The sequence below is a fragment of the Protobothrops mucrosquamatus genome, unplaced genomic scaffold, assembly GCF_001527695.2.
Source record: "Protobothrops mucrosquamatus isolate PMUCROS unplaced genomic scaffold, P.Mucros_1.0 scaffold314, whole genome shotgun sequence".
In the NCBI taxonomy this organism is placed as follows: domain Eukaryota; kingdom Metazoa; phylum Chordata; class Lepidosauria; order Squamata; family Viperidae; genus Protobothrops; species Protobothrops mucrosquamatus.
Window position 1 is genome coordinate 250,387 of NW_015386654.1, and position 22,931 is coordinate 273,317.

General features: G+C 34.5%; 1 protein-coding gene across 1 annotated transcript in view; it reads right to left on the reverse strand.

Annotated features, from left to right (window-relative positions):
* Window positions 1-22,931, reverse strand: part of ANK2 (ankyrin 2) — a 133,517-nt gene that overhangs the window by 21,826 nt on the left and 88,760 nt on the right. The window contains exons 29-35 of the mRNA XM_029283988.1: window positions 21,871-21,967; window positions 20,759-20,987; window positions 18,546-18,671; window positions 15,055-15,177; window positions 14,064-14,096; window positions 10,255-10,276; window positions 370-444 (exon numbers count right to left, since the gene is read on the reverse strand). Of these exons, the coding sequence (XP_029139821.1) occupies window positions 370-444; window positions 10,255-10,276; window positions 14,064-14,096; window positions 15,055-15,177; window positions 18,546-18,671; window positions 20,759-20,987; window positions 21,871-21,967 (705 nt within the window). The remainder of the gene's footprint in view (window positions 1-369; window positions 445-10,254; window positions 10,277-14,063; window positions 14,097-15,054; window positions 15,178-18,545; window positions 18,672-20,758; window positions 20,988-21,870; window positions 21,968-22,931) is intronic.

Consider the following 22,931-nt stretch of genomic DNA (forward strand, 5'->3'; position numbering starts at 1 on the left):
AATTTATTTAGTAATAATATTATTTTAGTACATATTTATTTTAGAACCCAGTCTTATAACCATGTGTGCATATCATATTTATATAGCAAGAAAGCATCAGTAGATATACCAATTAAATCTGCGCCATGCTAATAGCATTAAATCTTCAGCACATTTTACTGAAGAGAAGAGTTAAAATCAAGAGAGGGACTAGATTGCTATTAGCCTTCTTGAATTATAACTGTTCAGTCAGCATGTTCAATGATTCTGGAAGTTGTACTCAAAAAAATTAGAAAGTACCGGGTGGTATGGAATAAGCAAACATGTGAAAACTTGTTTCTGGCAAGAACACAAATTAACAACTGTGATCTCTCCTAGATTATACTTTACCTGTCCAGCTGAATCCAAGATGATCAGCAATATGTGCTAGTCTTTCTTCTATTCTTTCCTGATCACCTTGTTGTTCTAAAATAAGATTAATAGGACAGTTGTTTATTTGTAGGAAAATATTTTTTAAAAATAAAAGGAGTCTCCATAAAATAGGCCAGTGTTTTTAGAACAGTGGCTGTTTTAAATTAATTAAAAGCTTCAATATATGACTAGATTTAAAATATTCTATTCTTCAGCATTCATTAAGAATTTTTTTTCAAAGATATGCATTAATATGTTATTGGAAACACTGTCCTAAATTTTATGTAAGTTCCCATCTATTTTAAACAAAACAAAACAAAGGGACATTAAATATTTTGCTGGGGCAGAGATTTAATTTTTCCATGCTACTTTGGTCATTAACAAATTAAATGCATATTTGTGGTCTCTAGAATCAGGCTCTGTGTCTTCTTCTCAAACACTGAACTACATTTTAAGCCACATAACTGCAAACAGTTAAAACCAATTATGAATTATTATGTCAGGATGATATATTAAATCATATATTTATCTCAACATTTCATCTTTTTTCTCCTCATTTTTTTTCTTCTTCACAAAAGTAGGCATGGAAAAGCAAGCACAAACTTGTTTGGAGAAAATATGCATAAAAGCAGCAGGAAAAATAGATATATCCAAAAGCCAAGGCAATATCAGCAGAGTTTGAGTTTTTGTTTTCCCATAGATACATTTTAGATCTTCAAAAAATCTATTAGGAAATATATTCAGAATCCCACTATCATTTTTCCTTAGTACTCTACAGCACTACTGTAGGAATGGATTCTTAAGAAAAAAATATACATGAACATTCCTCTCTAAATTTTAGAGGACTGAATCCATATATTCAGTATTTGAAAATAGCCTTCAGTTAATTATGGAAGCAAAGTTCGATATGTTTCTAGCTTCTGATAACTTTGATAAATGGATCTACATATCCAGAATTATAGTAATCTTACCTGTCTTTTTCTGTGTCAAAAATATTTCATTAAAAAGATTCAAGCAGAGTGATGAAAAATCAAAAACTAAAACTTGCATTGGTCAGCTGTACTACAAGTGAGATAATGTTATAAGTTTATTAGTGTTAAAACAACATTAGACAAGTGTGTGTTTTTCACACAAGAAAGCTTATTTTGTTATATTTATGCTTTCCATGAACATTTGCATTGTGCAATCTTGAGATTGTTTCAGAGACAGTAAAATACATAAAAAACACAAAACAAATGGAGCTCACACAAAGCACATTAATAAATATAGGAAGCTTTTAAAAACAACACACAAACCACACACCAAAAGCAGGGCAAGAAGTAAAAGAGAAGAAACAACAAGCAAAACCTTGTGATTTATGACATGCGTAGCAAAGGGAACCCAGTGGCTGGCAAATACCTTCAACATGATCAGGGACATTTTCATCAGGAATACGTTCAATCAGAGTCTCAATAGACTCATCCCAAATGGGCCTGGTGTCAAAGATGTCCTCGGCAAGTGACTGCTGGGTTTCAATGGATGGCACATTTTCAATAACTGAAACTTCTAGGGCACTACTACTTTCATCATCTGAAACTAATTCTTGTTCTCTCTCTGATTGTGTAAGTCTATCGACTAACTTGGAAGCTTCATCGCTAATCTCCTCAAAGAATTCTATAGAGTTTTTGTAAAGGTCAAAAAAATGTTCCTTACTTTCTTTTGAGGGACTAACAGCATTTCGGGAAGCTGAGGCACTTCTGCTCTTAACAGGTAATCGTGAAGAAAATATCTTTGGTCGGGCAGTCATCAACTCATCTGATTCTAGTTCAAGCTTCATCTCACCCACCCTGTCTCTGGTCTCTGCTTCTGCCTCAGTGTAACTTCTAGCTTTGACCGAAAGCTTAGCTTTTGAGTCTATGGAGGCACTGGCATCAGATTCAGATTTGCTCCTAATGTCTTGTTTCATAGGTACTTTGCAGGTTACATCAGGGACTGTAGATGATTCTGACTGCCAGGCAGGTGTTTCTGTCTCTGATGATTCTTGCTCACCTCTTTGAAAAAATGCCTTAATTGGAATTTTAGATTTTGGTTTAGAAGCATCATCCTGTGGTTCTTCCAGATTGTCTGTGAAGTCAACTGAAGGAAGGCTATCAGCTTCTGACTTATCTGATGATGGAAATGTAGCTGGAGCAGTCCTAATGGGGATTTTGGATTTGCTTTCAATAGAAGGCACAGTCTCCATAGCAGCTGTGGGGATTTCAATCACAGATTTCTGCTCCTCTGGGGAGGAATCTGGGGAATCATCTTCTTTTTCAACACAAACAGACCTAGTGATTGTGGAAAAATTTAAGTGTACATCAATCACTGTCTGCTCAGGAGAGCTAGGACAAGGCATCTGGGAGCTATCAAATGTATCACTAGAGGGGAGGTCATGATCAGAAGCTGTTGTTTCTTTCTTTGGTGATTTTGAAGAGGCTGAAATACCCATTTTAATAGGAATTCTAGATTTAACATCTTCTTTTGTACTATATAAAGCAGTGGCCTCATCCTCTGATACAGATATAAGGGAACTTCTCATAGCTGTTTCTGTTTTATTAAATTCAGAAGATGCAATGGAAATCAAAGATTGTTCCTCAGGGAAGCATTCTAGGCCTTCGGCTTCTCTCATTTCTTCAGATAATGACACTTCTTCCTGAGATGTCTCTCCCATCTGGAAAAAGTCTAAGCTTTCATCAGAATAATTCCTTTTAGTCATATCAATGGCACCACTCCTTGTCATTTCAAATAATTTTCCTTCCTGGAAAAGGAACGGATTTGGTTCACTGGAAGGAGTCCCATCTTCAGTAGGTGTTCTGGCTGGTGTTGTATCAGGTGTGGTGCCTTGTGACCTCCTGTCTACCATTAAGCCAAATATTTTTTGTTCTTCCTCCTTCACCCTAGCCTCAAAAGCATCATCATCTTCACGAATTTGACTCCACTTGTCAGAATCCACATCTGTCCTAGTTATAATTACTTGGCTAATTATTTTTTCAGCTTCATCCCTGATACCTTGTAGAGCAGTTTCATCTAGTGATGTAGAGGCTGATGCTGAAGATTCTGAAGCTGGTCTTTTCTGAAAATCGTCCATTTCCTTGGATACTATCTCCATACAGCCACTTTCTGGGACCTGAACTTCAGAACCTTCTGATAGTGTTCTATAAAGAGAATTCATTCTTGTATCTTCAGCCATTTTATTTTTTTCTTTATCAGAATAATCTTCCTCAGGTGACTGATCTATTCTTGTTTTTAAATCAGTTTCTGGACTAATTTCATCATTAGTAAAAAAATGTTGTGAAGGGACATTTTCATAAGGGCTTGTTATAGGCAAAGCACTACTTTTGCCAAATTCTTCTATATCACTTTCATACATACTTTTTGGGGTTGTTGGAGGTGAGTATTTTATGGCATGCTCTACGCTAGAAAAAGCCCTGTCTGTCATCTCTAACCTGTGATCTGTTCCAGCCAAAGGGGAGTGATCAGGTGAAACATTAGTAGCCAATACATTATTTTGTGAAACACAGCAATGAGAAGTCCCAGGTATACAGGAGCCCTCTGAAGTTCCTCCCATAGTAATTAAATCATTTGGTAGCACCCCTTCAGATACTACATTATCTTTTAAAGAATCATCCTGCTGGTATGATGCCACTGAAGTTTCATATAACTCAGTTATTTTTTGAGCATCATCATCAGCAGAATGGTAGAAAGATTCCTCAGGTGGCATCATAGGGCCATTAGGGCTAACTGTGTCACTCTCATCTGTGTCACACTTTGATTCGCTAGCCTGTGCTATGATGCTGGCATCAGAAGCAAGTGAAGTATCACACGACATTTTGGTTTCCTCAGTTGGTTTATCAGATTCTGTGTTATCCTCCTCAGTACTAAATGCTTGCTGCTTAGACTCAATAGGCTGAAATCCTGTCTCTTCAGGACTGGAACTGGAATCCATGATAGAAAGATGAGATGAAGAAGGTTGCAGTCTCATTGTAGGTTCCATTAACAGCCCAGAATCAGCTTCTTTTTTCAGCTTTGTTAATTCTGGCTCACTTTCTGAGGACGAAGAGCTCTTTCTAGATACAACTCCAGAAGTCACTACTGTAGATAAAGTATTATCTTCTAGAGTTGTTGAAGACAACCTTTCAGTTTCGGAAGCATTTTCCAAATCAGAAACTGAAATCATATCATCTTGTTTGAAATCCTTTCTATAGTCCCTCTTCTGTTTTGCTTCCTGTTCCAGCTCGTCAAACATCTTAATTTTGGCCACCATTTTAAACATCTCCTCTTCTGGAGTGAATCTTTTCTTTGGTTCATCTTCTGAATCATCTTCTGGCTCTTCATTAACCTCAGGAATTACTGCGGACTTGGGTATATTTGCAAGAATCTGTGATTCAGTTATTTTTGGTGTGATTTCATAACTAATTTCTTCAGAGCTAGGAGTCTCAGGTGAAAGAGGACTTTTTCCCGAGCTCTCCAAAAGAGATGTTTGTTCTAAACTGTCATCTTCGGCGCTTCCATCAGGATCACGTAAGAGTCTAGACCGTACAGGGGCTAGTTCTGGGAAGTTTTCAGCTTTAGCAGGGATAGCCTGAATTGGACCAGGACCTGGAAGGAAACCAGCCTTTGATTTCTGTTCTACAGGACTACTTTCCAGAGAATCACGACAGGGAGATTCTTTGGTTGGACTAGGCTCAAGTGAATCAGGTGTTTTACGTGAAGAATTATCTTCCAACACTGGGCTTGCTTCCAATGAATCTTTATGACTTATAGCTATGGATTCATCTGCGGCTGGACTAAGACCTTCTCCCTCATGGCTAGGAAATGAAAGCTCTAGTCCTCTGCTAATGGTATATGGCTCAAAGGATGTATCCTCATCTTTTTCAATAAAAGAATCATTCTGTTCAGCTAATTTAGTTAAATGTCTTTGATCTGGCAGCACTGATGACTTATCATGGAGAGCATCTTTATCAATCAGAGTTGAACTAAAATCTAGGCCTTTGGAATGTTCTTCTGACACATGATGGGAATGGGATTCTGTGGTTTCTGTCATATCTTTTAGGTCTTTGTCACAAATAGTAATTTCCTTTTCTGTTGGAGAAAGCCCCCTTGGTGAATGTGTTTCTGATGTTCTCTGCACTGCACTGGCTAATATAGTTTCTTCCATCTGGTCAGCAGCTTCTGTTTTCTTTGATGAAAGGCTCTCGGGGCTTGTTTCTGGAGTTTCTGCCAAGCCCTCATGCTTATAACTTTCCTCAGAACTGTTTTGGGGAGTTCCATCAAGCAGGCTACCAATTGGAGAATCTGCTATGCCTTCGTGTTTAAGACTTTCTGAGCTGCCATCCAAAGCACCACTTTGCAAGGAGAGTGTGGGCAAATACCCATCTTTCATATATTCTGATGGAAATGTAATATTGAATGGACTGGTTAGAACTTGATCTAAGTGAAGCTCACCTTCCTCTGTGATTGAAATATGCCGCAACTGTTGGTATTTATCATTGTCTTCCAGCTCTTCTTTTATGACATCAGAAAAATCAGTTGATGTCTTTCTGTCTGGACTAATCTGAAGCTCAGTATCCCCTTGGTCATCAAATATCAGGGCTACATCTTTGGATTTTTCTTCAACAATGACAGGAGGTTCTTTTTTGCTGTCACTCTGTGATTTTGTGATTAAATCTTTCTTCAAGGTTATATGAGGTATACTCTGTGTGATTTTTTTAGATTGCAAACCTACCTCTGTCTGAGGTTCCTGGTTCTTTTTGCTTTTAGGACTGTCTTTTTTATGTGTGTCTCTAGAGGTTGATGCTAGCTTCTTTTCACTTTCTGCTTGAGTAGCTCCTTTTTTAGTTGTCACTTTGTCTGAATCCTGTTGTTTCTGCTTTATAGTCTTATGCTCAAAAAGTCCAGCTTTATGCTTTGATGGGTCTTGACCTGACTGGAAAGCTTTCATTAGTTCACGAACAGACATAGTCTCTTCAATTCTTTCTGTTTTGGAAGATGGTGACACAGAAGACTTCTTAGTTGTAGGAGAAACAGGAGGCTTTTTAGCTGTGGGAGAAACTGATGGCTTTTTAACTGTGGGAGAAACTGGTGGCTTCCTTGATGTGGGAGAAAGAGTTGGCTTTTTTGTGGTAGGAGAAACAACTGGCTTCTTAGTAGAAGGAGATGACAGTTTAGAAGGAGAGGAAGAAGCAGCAGAAGTCTTTGGAGAAGATGGAATCTTTGTGGCTGATGGAGAAGCTGAAGTCTTTGTGGAAGAGGGAGAACCTGGAGGTTTTGTTTTACAAATAATCTTTTTAGTTTGCGATGGTTTTGTAACAGGCTTCTCGGATCCCTCTTTTCCTTGGAGTCGAACTGGCAACTTTGAACGTCCTTTCTGTTCATCTTCTACTCTCTTCTGAAGAGCTTTCACTTTATCTTTAATTGACCCAATAGGGGTTTCTTCTATAACTGGAGACACAGCAGTATCTTTCACAGGCTCTGCAGCAGATAATAGTTGCTCTTCATCTAAAGATTCCTCTGAACTGAATTTGTTTAGCCCTAAAGGCTTATCCTTTCCTTGGGTTTCTTCAACCTTTAGATTTAATTTATCTTTTAATTTCTTTCTAACAGGTTTTTTAATTTCCAGGGTAGGTTTGCATTGATCTTGCATCTTTTTGTCTTTTTTGTCTGATTCAGAACCTCTGCTTACAACAACAGCTTCAAATCTTTCTTCTACTATGTCTTCTCGAAATGTCTGTGGTTGCATTTCATTCAAAGACACATAAAGGCTTAGATCCTCACTGAGATAATCAACCATTCCTGTCATATCTTTTGTTTCTTTCTTTGATTTTCCTTTGCCTATTCTATTTTCTACACAAATAGGCTCACAAACTTCCAAAGGAACATTTTGCTTGGCCTCTTCAATTTCTTCATCACTTAAAAGAACCCAATCTTCTTCCACCAACTTTTTTCCAGAAGCAGATCTCTGCAAAGCTGGTTTTTCTTTGGGGCAGCTCCCACTTCTTAGAATTTCATTCACTTTTTCCAAGTCTTCTTTAACTCTTTCCACAATTTCAAATGGTTCTCCAGGCTCTTCATCAGCAGCTTTTGTAAGGTCTTTTACTTTAACAGAATCTGTTTTTTCAGAAGAATCTGTTGTCAAAATTACAGTCATTTTTATCAAATCTTGTTTCATCTCAGAGACTTCAGACAGCAAATCTGGACTTGCTAGGACAGGAACATCATTGACAAGATGGCTTTTCAGGACAGATGTTTCTGTAGATTCTGTTTCGTCATCATCTTTGATGGAAATAGGGGAAAACATTGGAAATAAATGGAAATCAAAAATAGAGATTGTCAAATGTAATCAGGATTGAAATGACTGTTTTTGATTGCAGCAGTAGGAGGATCAACAAAATGATCTGGGAATGGTGGGTCCACAAATCTGATGGTGGAAAAAAAAAAGCAAAGCAAAGCTAATAGGGAAAACTGAAAAGGAAAGTAAGCAGGAAATAACTTGCTTAGTTTTTGCAGTCCAACACATCCATACACACAAACACCAAAGCTTTTATAAACCAAGACACCATAAAAACAAATTCAGGAAAGGAAAAGAAAGTGTGGGATTTACACAAAAATAGATATCTCAAGATTGTTCAGATGTTACAGATCAATGTTCAAATAAAAATAGAACAAAAGAAGGATTGTAATTGGTTGAAAATTGATGTCCTCAAAGAGAAAGCCAGTGGTAGCAAACTTCAGAACCGTAATTAGTTATTATATAAACATTATTCAATAATCAAAGTAAAAATATCTATGTTTACATTTAATTCTACAGTACTTTACAATAAATGAAATACACTGATATCTGAGGTAGCTGCAAACCGGCATTTCATCTAAGGGGAATCTTACATCCAAATAATGGCACAGACACAACACTTATTTCAGGAGGCATGGTCCTACTTTGGAACATCCTCATATTTAAATAAATAAATAAATAAGATGGAAAAATAAGGGGAGGGGGTAATTAAAATGCCACCACCACAGAATAGAGAATTCAAATGTTCAAGGAGAAAATGTAATGGATGGCAACCAGAAACATTCATACATAGACAGACACAAACATACACACGATACATACATACATACATACATACATATATATATGTAAGCCAAGTTATTTCCATGCAAAGCAAAGCTGTTGCATACATTGCAGGGTAACTATTCTTACATTAAAATAAGCCCAATAAAACTTAAAGATTAAAAATTAAAATGAAATTAAATCATGTGGAAAATACTGTGGTGAAGTTTGATTTTCCAGTATACTTCATATCTGATTTGGAAAAAAACATTGGATATGACAAGAATAAAAATAAAACGTTTTGCAGTAAGGCTCCCTTTAGAGACATCAAGAACTTTATAGCTATTTGTAATTTAGTTTGTCAGTCTGTCTTTTTCTATGATCAGCCAGGTGTGGCTGTGAGCTCTGGATATTAGTGATGTGCCTAATGCTATTTGTATATACTCAACTTGTTCCTCTTTCCCTCTTTTCTGGGTTGCCATGCATCTTCTGCGGCATTGGAGAGTTCATTATAATTGCTATTGATGAAAACTTACTAGTTTTCTGCTAGTGCAAGAGGCCATGGTTTATCAGGCACTTCCTGAATAAAGTAGGTAGGGACTCAGTATTCCCCAAATAACAAGGTTTGATTTAGCTACTGCAATTGTCAAATAAGATTTGAGTGAGTTAATGAGTTAGTGAGTTACTTTACTGTAAAGTTATCTTAACAAAATTTATATGTATATTTCTCTCCCTTTAAGTCCAAGAGAACTGGGGAGGGATTCTTCTGAGCCTTTAATCCCATCCACATTCCCGCTAAAGGCTCAGCTGCCTTTTATCTGATTGTTCCCTAAATTGCTCTCTTTGCCTTGACCCCAAGATCGCTCCCACATACTACTGTATTACACTGATTGATTGAGTTAGACAGGATTGTTGGATTACTAGTCTCAATTACCTATTTCTGTAATGTGACTTCTTTCTCTGTATACTTTGCAGCCGCTATACAACATGTATCTGGCACTATAGCACAAGAATGTTTGTTTCAAATAGCCATTTGCATGATGTAGAGAGCCAGTTTGGTATAGAGATCAAAGGCACCAGACTAGAAACCAGGAGACTGAATTCTAGTCCTGACTTAAACATAAAACCAGTTGGGTGACTTTAGGCTAGTCATTCTCCCTCAGCTCTAGGAATAAGGCAATGGCAAACCACTTCCAAACATGTTTCCAAGAAAATTGCATAGATTTGTACAGGAAGTTGCCAAGACCATCTAACATCTATCCTCATTTGTGGCAAAAATAATTCATTTCCAGCAAACAAAATTCTAAGACATAAAAAAATCTCACAGAAATACTTCACCAGAGTATTAAGACATAGATAGATGGTTTAAAGATCTTTGTTACTTTCAACAGTATCACTTTTATACTAGCATCTAGACATTTCATGTGAGTAATTTCATGATGAGTTTTGACAGTTTGAATATTTTAATTTTTAAAAGTGATACTGTAATTAGTTTATGAAATGAAATGAATTCAGGTCATGTAGTTAAAAAAAGAGGGGGAAGGTGTTATAGAGGGCTAACAGCAATAGCAGGGTTACCAGGTAATTAAAAAACCAAGAATACTTAGATGAACTAAATATTTTAATTTTAAATTATTAATAACAAATAACAGGTGTTATCTACAGATTATAGTTAGAGTATTATAACTTTATATTTATAAAGTTAATACGATCATCAGTGGCAATTAAAATTTGCAATCCCTTTCATGCTTTATTAGATAATTCATGCACACCATAATAGTTTATTAAAGTCTTACGTTTTTCTGATGTCATGTCAGTCTGAAACAAAGAACGAATGGGTTATAGAAACATAATGTTACAATGGAAACTATTATCCTGAATTATATCTAGATTATGATCTTTCATTTTATAAATGCACATGATAGTAACAGCTCAATTCTAAATATTCCCATTTAAAGAAGAACCAAACTGAATTCATTTTCTTCTTGATAAATATTCTTAGGATTACAGTTAAGTTAGTTACTTAGAGTGGTGGAATTAACGATGCATTTAAGTCATTAGTGACCATGAATTCCATTTACACACATAATGCTAACGGTTAATTTACTCCATTTATACTGTATGTTAAAAAGTGAGGGCACTAGCCATTGAATTGGACAGGGAGAGATTGTAAATAATACAGAAATGGAAAATGGGTTATGTTTAACCTGCACTTGGAAAGTATTTTGAGAAGTTAGTAGCAAAAGTAGGAACATATGATAAAGCTAGAAATAGTCCAAAAGTCTTATTTTAAGATTCAAAGCATTTATATTTATATTTTGCCATGTTTTACCAGAGAATTGGAGTCATCTATTTTATTAAATTATTTTTAAGTGTAGAATATTATATTTTTATATGATATTTATTCTTCTATATTTTTATTTATTGAATTTTCTTCTACAAATAACAGAATAACAGAGTTGGAAGGGACCTTGGAGGTCTTCTAGTCTAACCCCCTGCTCAGGCAAGAAACCATATACCATTTTAAACAAATGGTTGTCCAATCTCTTCGTAAAAATATCTAGTGTTGGAGCATTCACAACTTCTGGAGGCAAGTTGTTCCACTGATTAATTGTTTTAACTGTCAGGAAATTTCTCCTTACTTCTAGATTGCTTCTTTCCTTGATTAGTTTCCATCCTTTGCTTCTTGTCCTGCCCTCAGGAGAATAACTTGACTCTCTCTTCTTTGTGGCAACCTCTGAGATATTGGCACACTGCTATCATGTCACCTCTACTCCTTTTTTTTATTAAACTAGACATACCCAATTCCAGCAATGTTCTTTATATGTTTTAGCCTCCAGTCCCCTAATCATCTTTGTTGCTCTTCTCTGTACTCTTTCTAGAGTCTCAACATCTTTTTGTATCGTGGCGACCAAAACTGGATGTAGTATTCCAAAGGTGGTCTTACCAAGACATTATAAAACAGTATCAACATTTCACATGATCTTGATTCTATCTCTGTTAATGCAGCCTAGAACTGTGTTGGCTTTTTTGGCAGTTGCAGCACACTGCTGGCTCATATTTAAGTGATTGTCCACTAGGACTCCAAGATCCCTCTAACAATTACTACTATTGAGCCAGGTACCACCTATACTATACCTGTGCATTTAGTTTTTCTTGCCTAGAACCTTACTTTTTTCACCACTGAATTTCATTTTGTTAGATAGCGCTCAATGTTCAAGACTGTCAAGATCCTTCTGTATCTTAGACCTATCTTCTGGTGTGTTGGCTATTCCTGCAAGTGTCGCAAGATTGATGTTGCCTGCAAGTTTGAGGAGTTCCCCATCTATCCCCTCATCCAAATCATTGATGAAGATGTTGAAGAGTACTGAGTCTAAAACAGAACTTTGGGGTATGCAGTGCAGCAATAAGATTTTTCATGCATGATCTGTTTTCGACAAACCCATGTTGACTTTTGGTAATGACTTTGTTTGCCTCTAGGTGTTCGCTGATTTGTTGCTTGATTATCTTTTCCAGAATCTTCCCAGGTATTGAAGTCAAGTTGATAGGTCTGTAGTTTCCTGGATCTATTTTTTTCCTTTTTTGAAGATGGGAACTACATCAGCTCTATTCCAGTTCTCTGGTAGTTCCCCAGTGCTCCAGGATCTTTGAAAGATATAGTGCAGTGGTTATTAGATCATATCTGCCAGTTCCAGCAGAACCTTGGGGTGTAATCCATCTGGTCCTGGTGATCTGAACTCGTCTAGGGTGGACAGGTGCTCACTTAGCATTTTCTTGCCTATTTTAACTTGTATTTTTAATCTGTTTTTTATGTTACTGTTTTTGATAGGTTGGACCATTTTTCCTTTTGTGTAAAGATGGATGCAAAAAACGAGCTAAGCAGTTCTGCTTTCTCCCTGTTGTTTGTCACTTTCTTGCCACTTTCTCCCATTAATGGACCAATCATTTCCATGACTTTTTTTCTTGTTTTTTTACATGTTGAAAAAAACCTTTTTTTGTTATTTTTGACTTTTCGTTGGAAGCCTTAGTTTATTTTGAGCCTTAGCTTTCCTCACTTCATCTTTGCAGGCTCGGGCTATTTGCTGATATTCTGCCTTAGTTATGTGCCCCTCTTTCCACTTTTTATACTTGTCCTTTTTGTCTTTCATTTATCAGAAAGTTCTTTATGCAGCCTTGCTGGTTTCTTTTGAGAGCTGTTATCTTTCTTCTTCATTGGTATTGTGCTAGACTGGGCTTTTATAATCTCACTTTTCAAAGTTTCCCAAGCTTCTTGGGTTGTTTTCACCTTGAGAATTCTCATCCATGGAATCCTTCTCAGCTCTCTTAAGTTTATTGAAATTAGTTCTCTTAAAGTCCAAGACTCTAGTTTGACTTTGCTCTATTGCTTGTGCTTATATAATGTTAAATTCCAATATTGCATGATCAACCACCCCCAAGATTTTTGTAGCTTCAACTCTTCCTATCATTTCATATCTCTTAGTGAGAGTTCAATCCAATATGGCTGATCCCCTACTCCCTTCTCTACTTTTTAATTTAATAATTATTTTTGAATGTTCTATTTTTATTGATATACCTATTTATTTATATGCTCTTTATTGGTCAGCAACTGAAGATGTATTAATTAACTCATGATTTTATATTTACAGAGAATTATTTCCCATTACAATTTTGCCAATGCATTTTTTATTTTTTTACACTTTTGCTTTTAATAATTATCCATTGTCTGCATGTTTCTAGAAAAGCCTTATGAAGAAAACTATTTCATCAAAATAACTCAATAGGGAACAGTTTTTGCTTACTGCAATTTACGTCATTTTGCACTGTTGCAAGGGTAATTAAAATGGAGACAAATTACAATAGAATGACTCCAATTAACTGAACAACTCTACAATTGCAGTTATTTTTAGAAATTATAAAAGATTTTAAGAACTTGAGAAAAGACATCCTTTCTTTCTAATTACTGTTTACTTGCTTGACATTTATTCCTGGATAAAATTGCTAAAAGAACAAACTCATCTCAACTACAAGGATGTAAACAAAAAAATTAAATCAGCTGTAGGTTGAATTTTCATTATCCTTTGAGGACATCATTGATAAATATGTAGCTTTCACTTCAGAACCAGTGGAGTGGACTAAGTTGTTGTATACACTATGTTATTAAAGTAGCTTAGCTAATTTACAGGTATACATTTTATATACTTAGATAAATTACTATTGTATATGTGTCTTGTTCAATGGCAATATATATTGGTTCAAATTAGCAATTAACATTTACTGCTTATAAATATATTTCTTGAAAATATTTTCATCTCATTTTTCATACTCCAGAGTTATTTTTCTCTTTCAGTTAATCTCCCCTCTTTCCAAAACAAAAAATGTAATAGAATAAATATGGATTACAGGGAGTTTATAACTGAATTGATTGCAAAGGGCTTATGAAACCTGGTCAATATTTACATGAAATTAATTTGAGATGGTGTCAATACTGACCAATAGGCAATGAATTGATCATACTTGACATGCAGTCATTTGGCATTCAACTAACTGCTCTTTCCCAATTTGGAGCCTTATCATAGCAATTTTACACCAGAATTAGCAAAGTTACCTCTTCTTCCTGTTCTTGATCTGATTCTGATTCCTTTAATCCAATATGCCATGCAAGAAAAGAAAAACAGAGCAAGGAAAGATAGGATGCAATTAAAGGAAAAGTATGATTTCTGGACACATTTAATTGGTAAGAATACACAATGAATACAATTTTTGCACTTTCTCCTAAGAAGGAAAGAAAAGAGAATAGGAAAGTTGGTTCAGTTAAGAAAAGTGGAGATTCAAGTAAGTTCAAAGAAGAAAAGCTATTTTATGTTAGGATTTTGTTTGATTATTATGCATTAAACTTACAACACAGTTTCTCCAATATGCCAAAATTCAATCTGTGTAGAAAAATTTCTTAAATATATCTTCTTAAAGATAACAACAAGAAAATATAAGCATTAGCATAGATTTATTTTTATGTCACTAGTGAAGTTTCAAATGTAATGTTGCTATATTTGAATTACATTGAAAGTCAGAATACGTGCTTGTGGTATCTTATGCAATTTTCCTAATCATTTAACTAACTATATGAGTCATCTATGACCAAGACAATGCTGGAAAATAAAACAATTAGTTTGGGGCTGAGCAAGAAAGCTATAAAGTTTTATTTTTTTAAAAAAAATTGTTTAGCATTGCCCTGCTAATCGAGTGTACTATGTACGTAAATGCACACAAAAATGGCTTAATTATGATTTGAGTGAGTGATAACAATGTTGGTTGTTACCAATTATTGATAAATGTCGACTCATCCTAATCGGCCATTGCTTCCATATAGAGCTGTGCATTACCTGACTTTCAACACTCAAGGAAGCTAGAGAGCCTCTGACAGGAAAGAATGCTACATAATTTATACATCCCAAATATGTGATATTAAATAATAGATATTTATATAATGCTATTAAGAATTTGTGAAAACTACAAAACTACAGAACAAGTTTAGTGCATCTTAAATTACAGTGTACAAGTGTAATATACGAGCAGGTTGTATTTTAACTGGGGAGTACCTTTGTGTATACTGGTAATGTGATATTCAGATTGCAGATAGCTTGATGTACCAGACCTCTTGAAGATTTAGGCTCTTTCATAAATGATAGACGTCCACAAGGTTCTTGTGTTGTATCCCGAACCTATTGCAGAAAAATAGCAGGAGTTCAAACCCAAAACTCTGTGCACGTCAGTAAGGCACATATCTTTTTGAGGGCAGGATATGGACAATAGTGTATTGGCTTCCAAAGTAATATCTTAAGGAGAAATCCTAACTTGCAAGGAATATACCTGGGCTTTAGTTGTAATATGCTAGCAAAAAATGTGCCAGAAATATTCAGTACTTTCCTTACTCTTAGCAAGTATTATTGCATGTCACAGATAGAATGAGTGGTGGAAGGTCCATCTAATGACAACCATTACTGTGTTGTCATTTAGTGTGTCACTTACTGTGACTTAGAATGAAAAGGGTTAAAAGCATGTCTATGAATGAGAGTAGGCAGGATTAAATGCTATAGATCTGGTTGAAGATAGTCTGATCTTATTAAGTAGAATTGCTCCCCAAATTTTCATGCGCCTAAGACTGCAGGCCACAGTGCCCATATTACTGTATACAGATAACCCTGCAATTATTTCTTGTACACCTATTAAGCTTAAATGTGTAGTGAGAATATTTGTACATCACTGTATCAAAATCAGATCCAAACTCATGTTTTTTGCCAAAATCCTAAAACAGCAAACTTCTATAATTTACCAGAACAGGACTGAACAGATATACTGCTTTAAATATGTAGTAGTAGTTTTTCATGACAACAGACCCTCGAAAGTCTATCATGAATATATTCAGCAAGTCAAGTCAGGCTACATAAAGTTTACTCCAAATGATATGAACTGATATTTTTCATAATAAAGCTTTTTAAAGCTAAAACACTAATCTAAATATTTTATGCAGCTCAGGTTTACCTACATATGAAGAAAAATCCCCCCCACCAAATTAGAAACCAAGTTTTAAGATCATTATTTGCCGTACTATAGGTTACCCCAGCATTGTACTCGGGCTTGAATTGGAGATGCTCAATATTGGAAAAGAGCATGGGAGACGATGTGTGGCATGTTGGAAATATTTGGGCTTCCTTTTTCTGTAGAGTTGCTATTGCTAGTTTTAGCTGCTAATTATTTCTCTTTATGGACAAAGACAATAGAACAGAAATTAAGAATAACTATGAGGGTGTAGATTCCTTATTAATTTTGGACTATGCTCCAGTCAAAAAGCTAGTGTTAAAAATACTGAGCTACATCAAATAATGTCCAAAGTCAGTTAACTCTGTCAGAGTTTAGGATAAATGCTGGAGATAGGCTTCTGAGAACCATAAAGTATTTGCACACCCTAACTTCCTTTAGCTGAGGAAAGTATTTTTCAGGGCCAGGCAAATCCTCCCATCCACATTATCACATGATAGATATACCACCATTCTTCAACAAGGAATTTGATCAGTATGATGCCACACATCCTTTTTTTTCTGGTAAATTTTATAGGGATCTTCAAAAGGACAATCTCTTACTAACTGCACCTGGGAAAATGACTGATTTTTATGCCCACTTTTTATTTCCAGACTCATATCATGAAACTGCCTATATGGTAGCCAAAGGTAATGTTGCAGCTTTTAAAAAGAGGCAACGGTTAACTTCCAAGACAACCTGACAAAATTTGCTGTTTTATTTGGTAATTTGTACATCTGATCTTTGGAAATAAAATAATGCAACATTTGAAATTGAGTTGATAAATACCAAGTGGAGGTGTAGGTTTAATTATGAATCAAAAGATAAACTGGTGTTATCCAGCTTATTACAAGTAAGTTTGAGAATACAAATATATGGGTTGACAATGGTATGTCCAAAGAATCGTGATAATGAAAGAACTAGGGATGAAATCTGGAAAAATATTATGCAGTGCTAGGAATCAATGCAATTCAGAGGAATGTGGTGGGAACTCTGCTAGGTTCCACTAATGGCTGAATAGGAACAAGTCAAGAGACTCCAAAAAGTGATTGGGCCATTCATATATCTAAGAACAAAAGAGTATTATCTTTATCTGCTTAGAAAGAGTTATGTTTGTTTCAAAAAGACTTTAGAAAAGGATAGAAAATGTGGGACAGAATGTCAGGATTGGCTCTTGGGGGAAAATGTATATGCTAGAAAAGGAAAGAAATATGAGTGAATGTAAAAAGATTGCAGAAAAATAAAGTCTATGGTCTATGAAAGAATGTTAAAAGACAGATTAATTTCCTAACAGAATAAATAGAAAGTGGGTATGTGGGAAGAGGATTTGCAACTGCTTAGAACAAAATCAAAATAATCATATTACAAAGTGCCGAAATGTGTGTGGAATATTTACATGTTTGAGTTAGAGCAATATGTCAAACAATGGAAATTAATCAAATGTTAACTGAGAACCTTAGTGAGTGTATTATTCTGTATAGAGCAATATGGATGTGAAAATTATAGTATCAAAGACTAAGGCAGTTGAATATGATGGGAAAATTGAGTGAATAATTGCAAGTTATGTATACATGGCAAAAAACTAAAACAAGTAAGTGGCTTTGTATATGTTGATAGAATGCTAATCAGGACAGAAAATTATAAACTCTACAAATGCCGATAGTGAATAATATATAGTCTGTGGCAACAGTTGAATGTTTATTAAAAGAAGCAAAGAGTATAAGGATTGTTTCAGCCTACTTTGTTATATGAAAGTGAGCATTGGTTGTGCCACAAAAACCACAATAAACTGAACATATTGGAAATAAGATTCTTAAGAAGTCCATGTGGTAAAAATATGGCATACAGAATGTAGGGAAGTTGATTGAATGTGGACTGAATATAATAAATAACCAATAGAAACAAAATACATTAAGTTGGTCATAAAGGGATAATGACTGTGGATCAAACTGCAAAACAAATAGATGAAAGAAAAGTTAATTGTTCAAAAGGAACAGGGTATCGTTCTGAGACTGAAGAAGAAAACCTGGCTGACACATAGCTTGAAATGGGGAACACGTGCCCAGTTCAGATGCAGCCTACAGACTGCCAATTCAAAGAACAAGTTTCTAAAGGGGACAACAAATCTATAATAATATAAACCGGGTACAAATATACACAACATTCCTAAAATAAACCATACTATTCTTTCTACTCAAAGCCTGTGTAAATAAGAACATTACATTATTATGTCTTGTAGAAAGTACCAAAGCTTTTGCAGAACCCTAAAGAAATCAAAACTCAGAACAGATAACTAATTTTATATATAGGACATTATTTGTTAGCATCTAAATGGAATATATAGACAGTCTGCCTTTAAAAATGTAATTATCATGGTATTGGGGTTTTTTTTTGTCACTTACCTCCCCCTTCTCCTGAGGGTAAACAACATAAACCAACACACTATAACTTTATTACTGGTATTGAAATAAAATAAAACCAAACTCGATATACATATTTATATCAAAATTACCTTGACAAACAATGGAAGTCTGTTTTCTTTGAAGGCATAAAAACTGAATATGTGATGTTGGCCACTCTTTGTTAATGGTACTAAATTCCCAAAGCAGTCCACAAATATAGGTTTTCCTTCTAATACCTACATATAATTAATAAGAAAATAAAATGTTCATGAATTTTGTTCTTATATTTATTTTGGCTAAGTTAAAATATACTGTTAGCCTTTAAAAAAAAATCAACACTATTAATATAAAGAAAAAGGTTTCCCCTGTCCCAGTTGTGTCCAACTCTAGGGGGTGGTACTCATCTCTGTTTCTTAGCTGATGGAGCTACCCTTGTCCAAAGACACTTTTGTGGTCATGTGGCCAGCATGACTATATGCCAACATGCACAAAACGCTGTTACCTTTCCACCGAGGTGGTACCTATTTATCTACTCGCATTTGCATGCTTTCAAACTGCTACCTTAGCAGGAGCGGGACAAGTAACAAAAGCTCACCCTATTGCGATTACAAATAAACAGCAGCAGCAAAGTGGATTAACATGTCTGCAAGAGATTCTAAATATATACAAATACATTATTATTTCCAGACAATCAACATTTCTTAGTAATTAAATCAAAGAATATATATATGCAATATGCCTCAATCCAATGCAAAATGCTGAAACGTTTTAAGAGATTATTGTGTTTTTTTTCTTTCCTACATTTTTACACAGTTTGTCAATAAAATCTTAAACAGATATAAATATCAGAGCAAGGAAAAATTTATTTAAATTTGATTAAATCAAATGTAAACAAAGTACCATAAATTAAAAAAAAAATAGGGTTACCTCCTTGTTTTTAATTCATGAAACTGCTTTATAATGGGCAACAACCAAAGATCATAGTAAAACACAAAAGAAAAAAAGAAACTGTCAAAAAGACATAACTAAGATAAAATATTCAACTTCTGAGGGGTTCTACATGCAGTAGAATAGATTTTGCAACATTTGAAGAGATTCTGTTTCAGCAATAAATACTAAGGATAGACTGATAGGAACTTAATTAAAATGTGAAAGAATCTTTACAAAAATCACAGTATAAAAGTAAAAAGAAAATTTACTGATACATACTTCACATGAACAAAGATGGGATGCATATGGAATTCTCTTGTCCTTCAATACAGCTCTTGGAAACACATCAATTGCTAATTGATTACGCTCTTTAAACGTTAGCACTTGATTTCAGTGATTTGTTAGCTTGATACTATAAACCTGTTTTCTAAAATATGTCTCTTGGTAGGTAAGATCCTGCCACATCCGTATACTGCTGTTTTAAGAACAGATCAGTCTAATTAAAGCCAAACCTAATAGAGATTTTTGCAAGAAATTGTCATAAAGCAAGTTATGCTGCAATGGTTTTATGACATCTTATGACAAAATAGTCAGTCTTGTCAATAGATATAGTATTTAAAAAGTAATATACATCTTTAACCATAAAACAAAGATTCTTAACAATATTCTAGGCTCTATGGTAGTAATATTACATTCTCAGATTTTTCATATTATTACCATATAGTCAATAATTTTCCCCTTCCATTATATAGGAAAAGTGGGTAGGATTTTTAGAAAGATTCTTGGGTTTTGTATATTTTGTTCCAATAACTTATCCCATATCTTATCATGCTATTAATTGAGACACCTGTTTGTTTGTTTCTATTATAAGCATTAACCACCAAGGTTGCTATTAAAAAATAGCCAGTGGTTCCTATATCCTCTTTCTGTACTCTTATTTTGAAAGAACCAAAACAATATTTTAATGTATTTAATTGCAATGCTTATCATATCTATTTTTGAACTAACCCAAATCGTTATATAACTATGTATACGGACATTTAATTTGAAAATGCTGTTTTGCAATAAAGATCCATCATTTGGTTTCATTACACTTTTTCCATTTAACATTTATTGTTCTATTTATGTTTGCAGCATGTTTCATCTTAGAGCAAATTAAGCTACAGGATAGTGTCTTTTTTTGTAAAGAAAAGAACATAAATGAAAAATTTAATCCCTTCCACTATGCTGTGATTTTGAATTAATGGATTAAATATTCATATGCTTAATATTTTACCCAAGTTCTCTAAAATAATGAGATATTTTTCTCTTTGCCCTATTTTTTTAACTCATAATACAATGGAAACAACGTGTTTTAAACTAACATGTCCAAAAATATAAACACAAATAATACCTCTACATCCCTGCTTCGAGCAACTTCAGCAAAGTTTTCTTGTTGCTCTAGTGTTTTATCCACTTTATCATCAGTCATGCAGAAACATCTTAGTCGGGCTTCTATGGGATCTTGAGATTTGGCAAACACTACAAATTTGGCCATGTAAGGTACACATATAATTTCTCTATATACTTGGGAAGCAAATGCTACAGATTCTTGTATCTGTCGACAATCTATTAACCAAAATCTGAAAATAATCAAACATATTAAATTATTACCAAAAAAAATCTAGCAGGTGAGGAGAAAACAATAATAAATGTGATGAAACTTCTAAAACTCTAGGAACTAGCACTGATTTAAAATAACTGATGTAAAAGACAAATTCAAATATTTACTTAATAATTCAGATTTAACAGTAGTTGAACTGCCCCCTGGACTTTGATGTGAGGGATGGATTGAAACTAAAATGAATCTGAATGTATTGCTAATTTACCCAAGATTATAGAATGTCTTCACTGACCCTTGTACCTTAATTTAAACCAAAGTATGGACAAGCTTTGCCCCAATACATTATACCTTTGTTTTTACCATTCTATATCTTGCAATTATTTATTTGTTATTTATTTATTTATTAAATTGATATGCCACCCATCTTGCTATCCAAACCACTCTTTTGTTCCCCTCTTTCTGGAATCCTCATTACTATTCTAAGCAACAGACTGTTAAAAGAAAGACAAGGAGAAAATTCTTATCAGCATGCTCAATTTCTGAAATCAGGCCCACACTGTAATGCCTTAGAACAATGCCAACACCTTCAATCTATGGAATCCTAAGGGAACAGTTGTTTAGAATTTAGTCGTAGGAGCAGCTGCCAGAGAACAATAAGTTTACTTGCACTGTTGGCATAAGATTTATTTTATTTAGTATAGCATTCAGAGTTAATTATAATTTGATTTATCCCAGGATTAGATCAAAATTAAGGAAGGATCCTATTATAAATAGCATCTTTGCAATTTAGTAGGTGACTTATGGACAAGCTTCATATGCATAATACAGTGTCAGACTAAAGTTATGGTTCTGAAATGTTTTTTTATAGTTTTATTACTAGATACTGCTGTGTATGGTGGTACCTGGCAGACACGTTTGTGGTGAAGGAAACACATTCATTTACATATGTTAATGGTGTTGTTCCTGTTATGTCTTCCCACTGAGCAGGTGTTGTTCCACCTGAAACAAATAGGGAAAAACAGTAAGCATTTCTGAAAAATTGTAAAATTGGATGCATAAAATTCCTTTTAGTTAAATTTCCAGTTGTGCAAAGTCCGACCTAAGGGTATTCCTAGTTTTTTGTCATTAAATTGATTCTGAGTTCTGCCAGTATGACAGTTAAATGTTTAGTTTAGAAGACTAATATACATTATTATTCAAATCATAGGAGAAACTTGTGTCTTCATTCATAAGCAATTATAAAGTCTGTGATCTTTGGGATAAAAATAATTTTGACCAATACTTCAAAAGACTCTATTACGTCAGTACCCAACAGAATCAAGGATTTAATTTTAGGGTACAAAATGAAAAAAATAAAATACATGTGGTCCTCAATTATGATCACAATTGAGCCAAAATTTCTGTTGCTGAGTGAGACATTTGTTACGTGAGTTTTACTCCATTTTACAACTTTTCTTCCACAGTTGTTAAATGAATCGTTACAGTCGTTAAGTTAGTAACATGGTTGTTAAGTGAATCTGACTTCCCCATTGACTTTGCTTGTCAGAAGTCCTCAAAAGGTGATCACATGATCCCAGGACACTGCAACCGTCATAAATATAAGTCAGTTGCCAAGTGTCTGAATTCTGATCACCTGACCATGGAGATACTGCAATGGTCATACGTGTGAAAAATGGGCATAAGTCACTTTCTCAATGCTGTTGTAACCTTGAACAGTTACTAAGCAAACTACTGTTAAGTTAAGGACTATCTGTAGTAAATTCTTTACATTGATTCTGTGCTAAAATCTGCATTGCAAACTTAATTTCTTTTGTTTGCAAAAATAGCTTTGGATTTGTCCAAAATGCTATAGAGTATGTTTTAATTTTGTTTTTTGGGGTGATAGTTTTGAAATTATTTTGAATTATGGCTGGTAGAGACTGCTGCTTTTGTTTTATGTTACTTGTTATTTATATTATTTCAT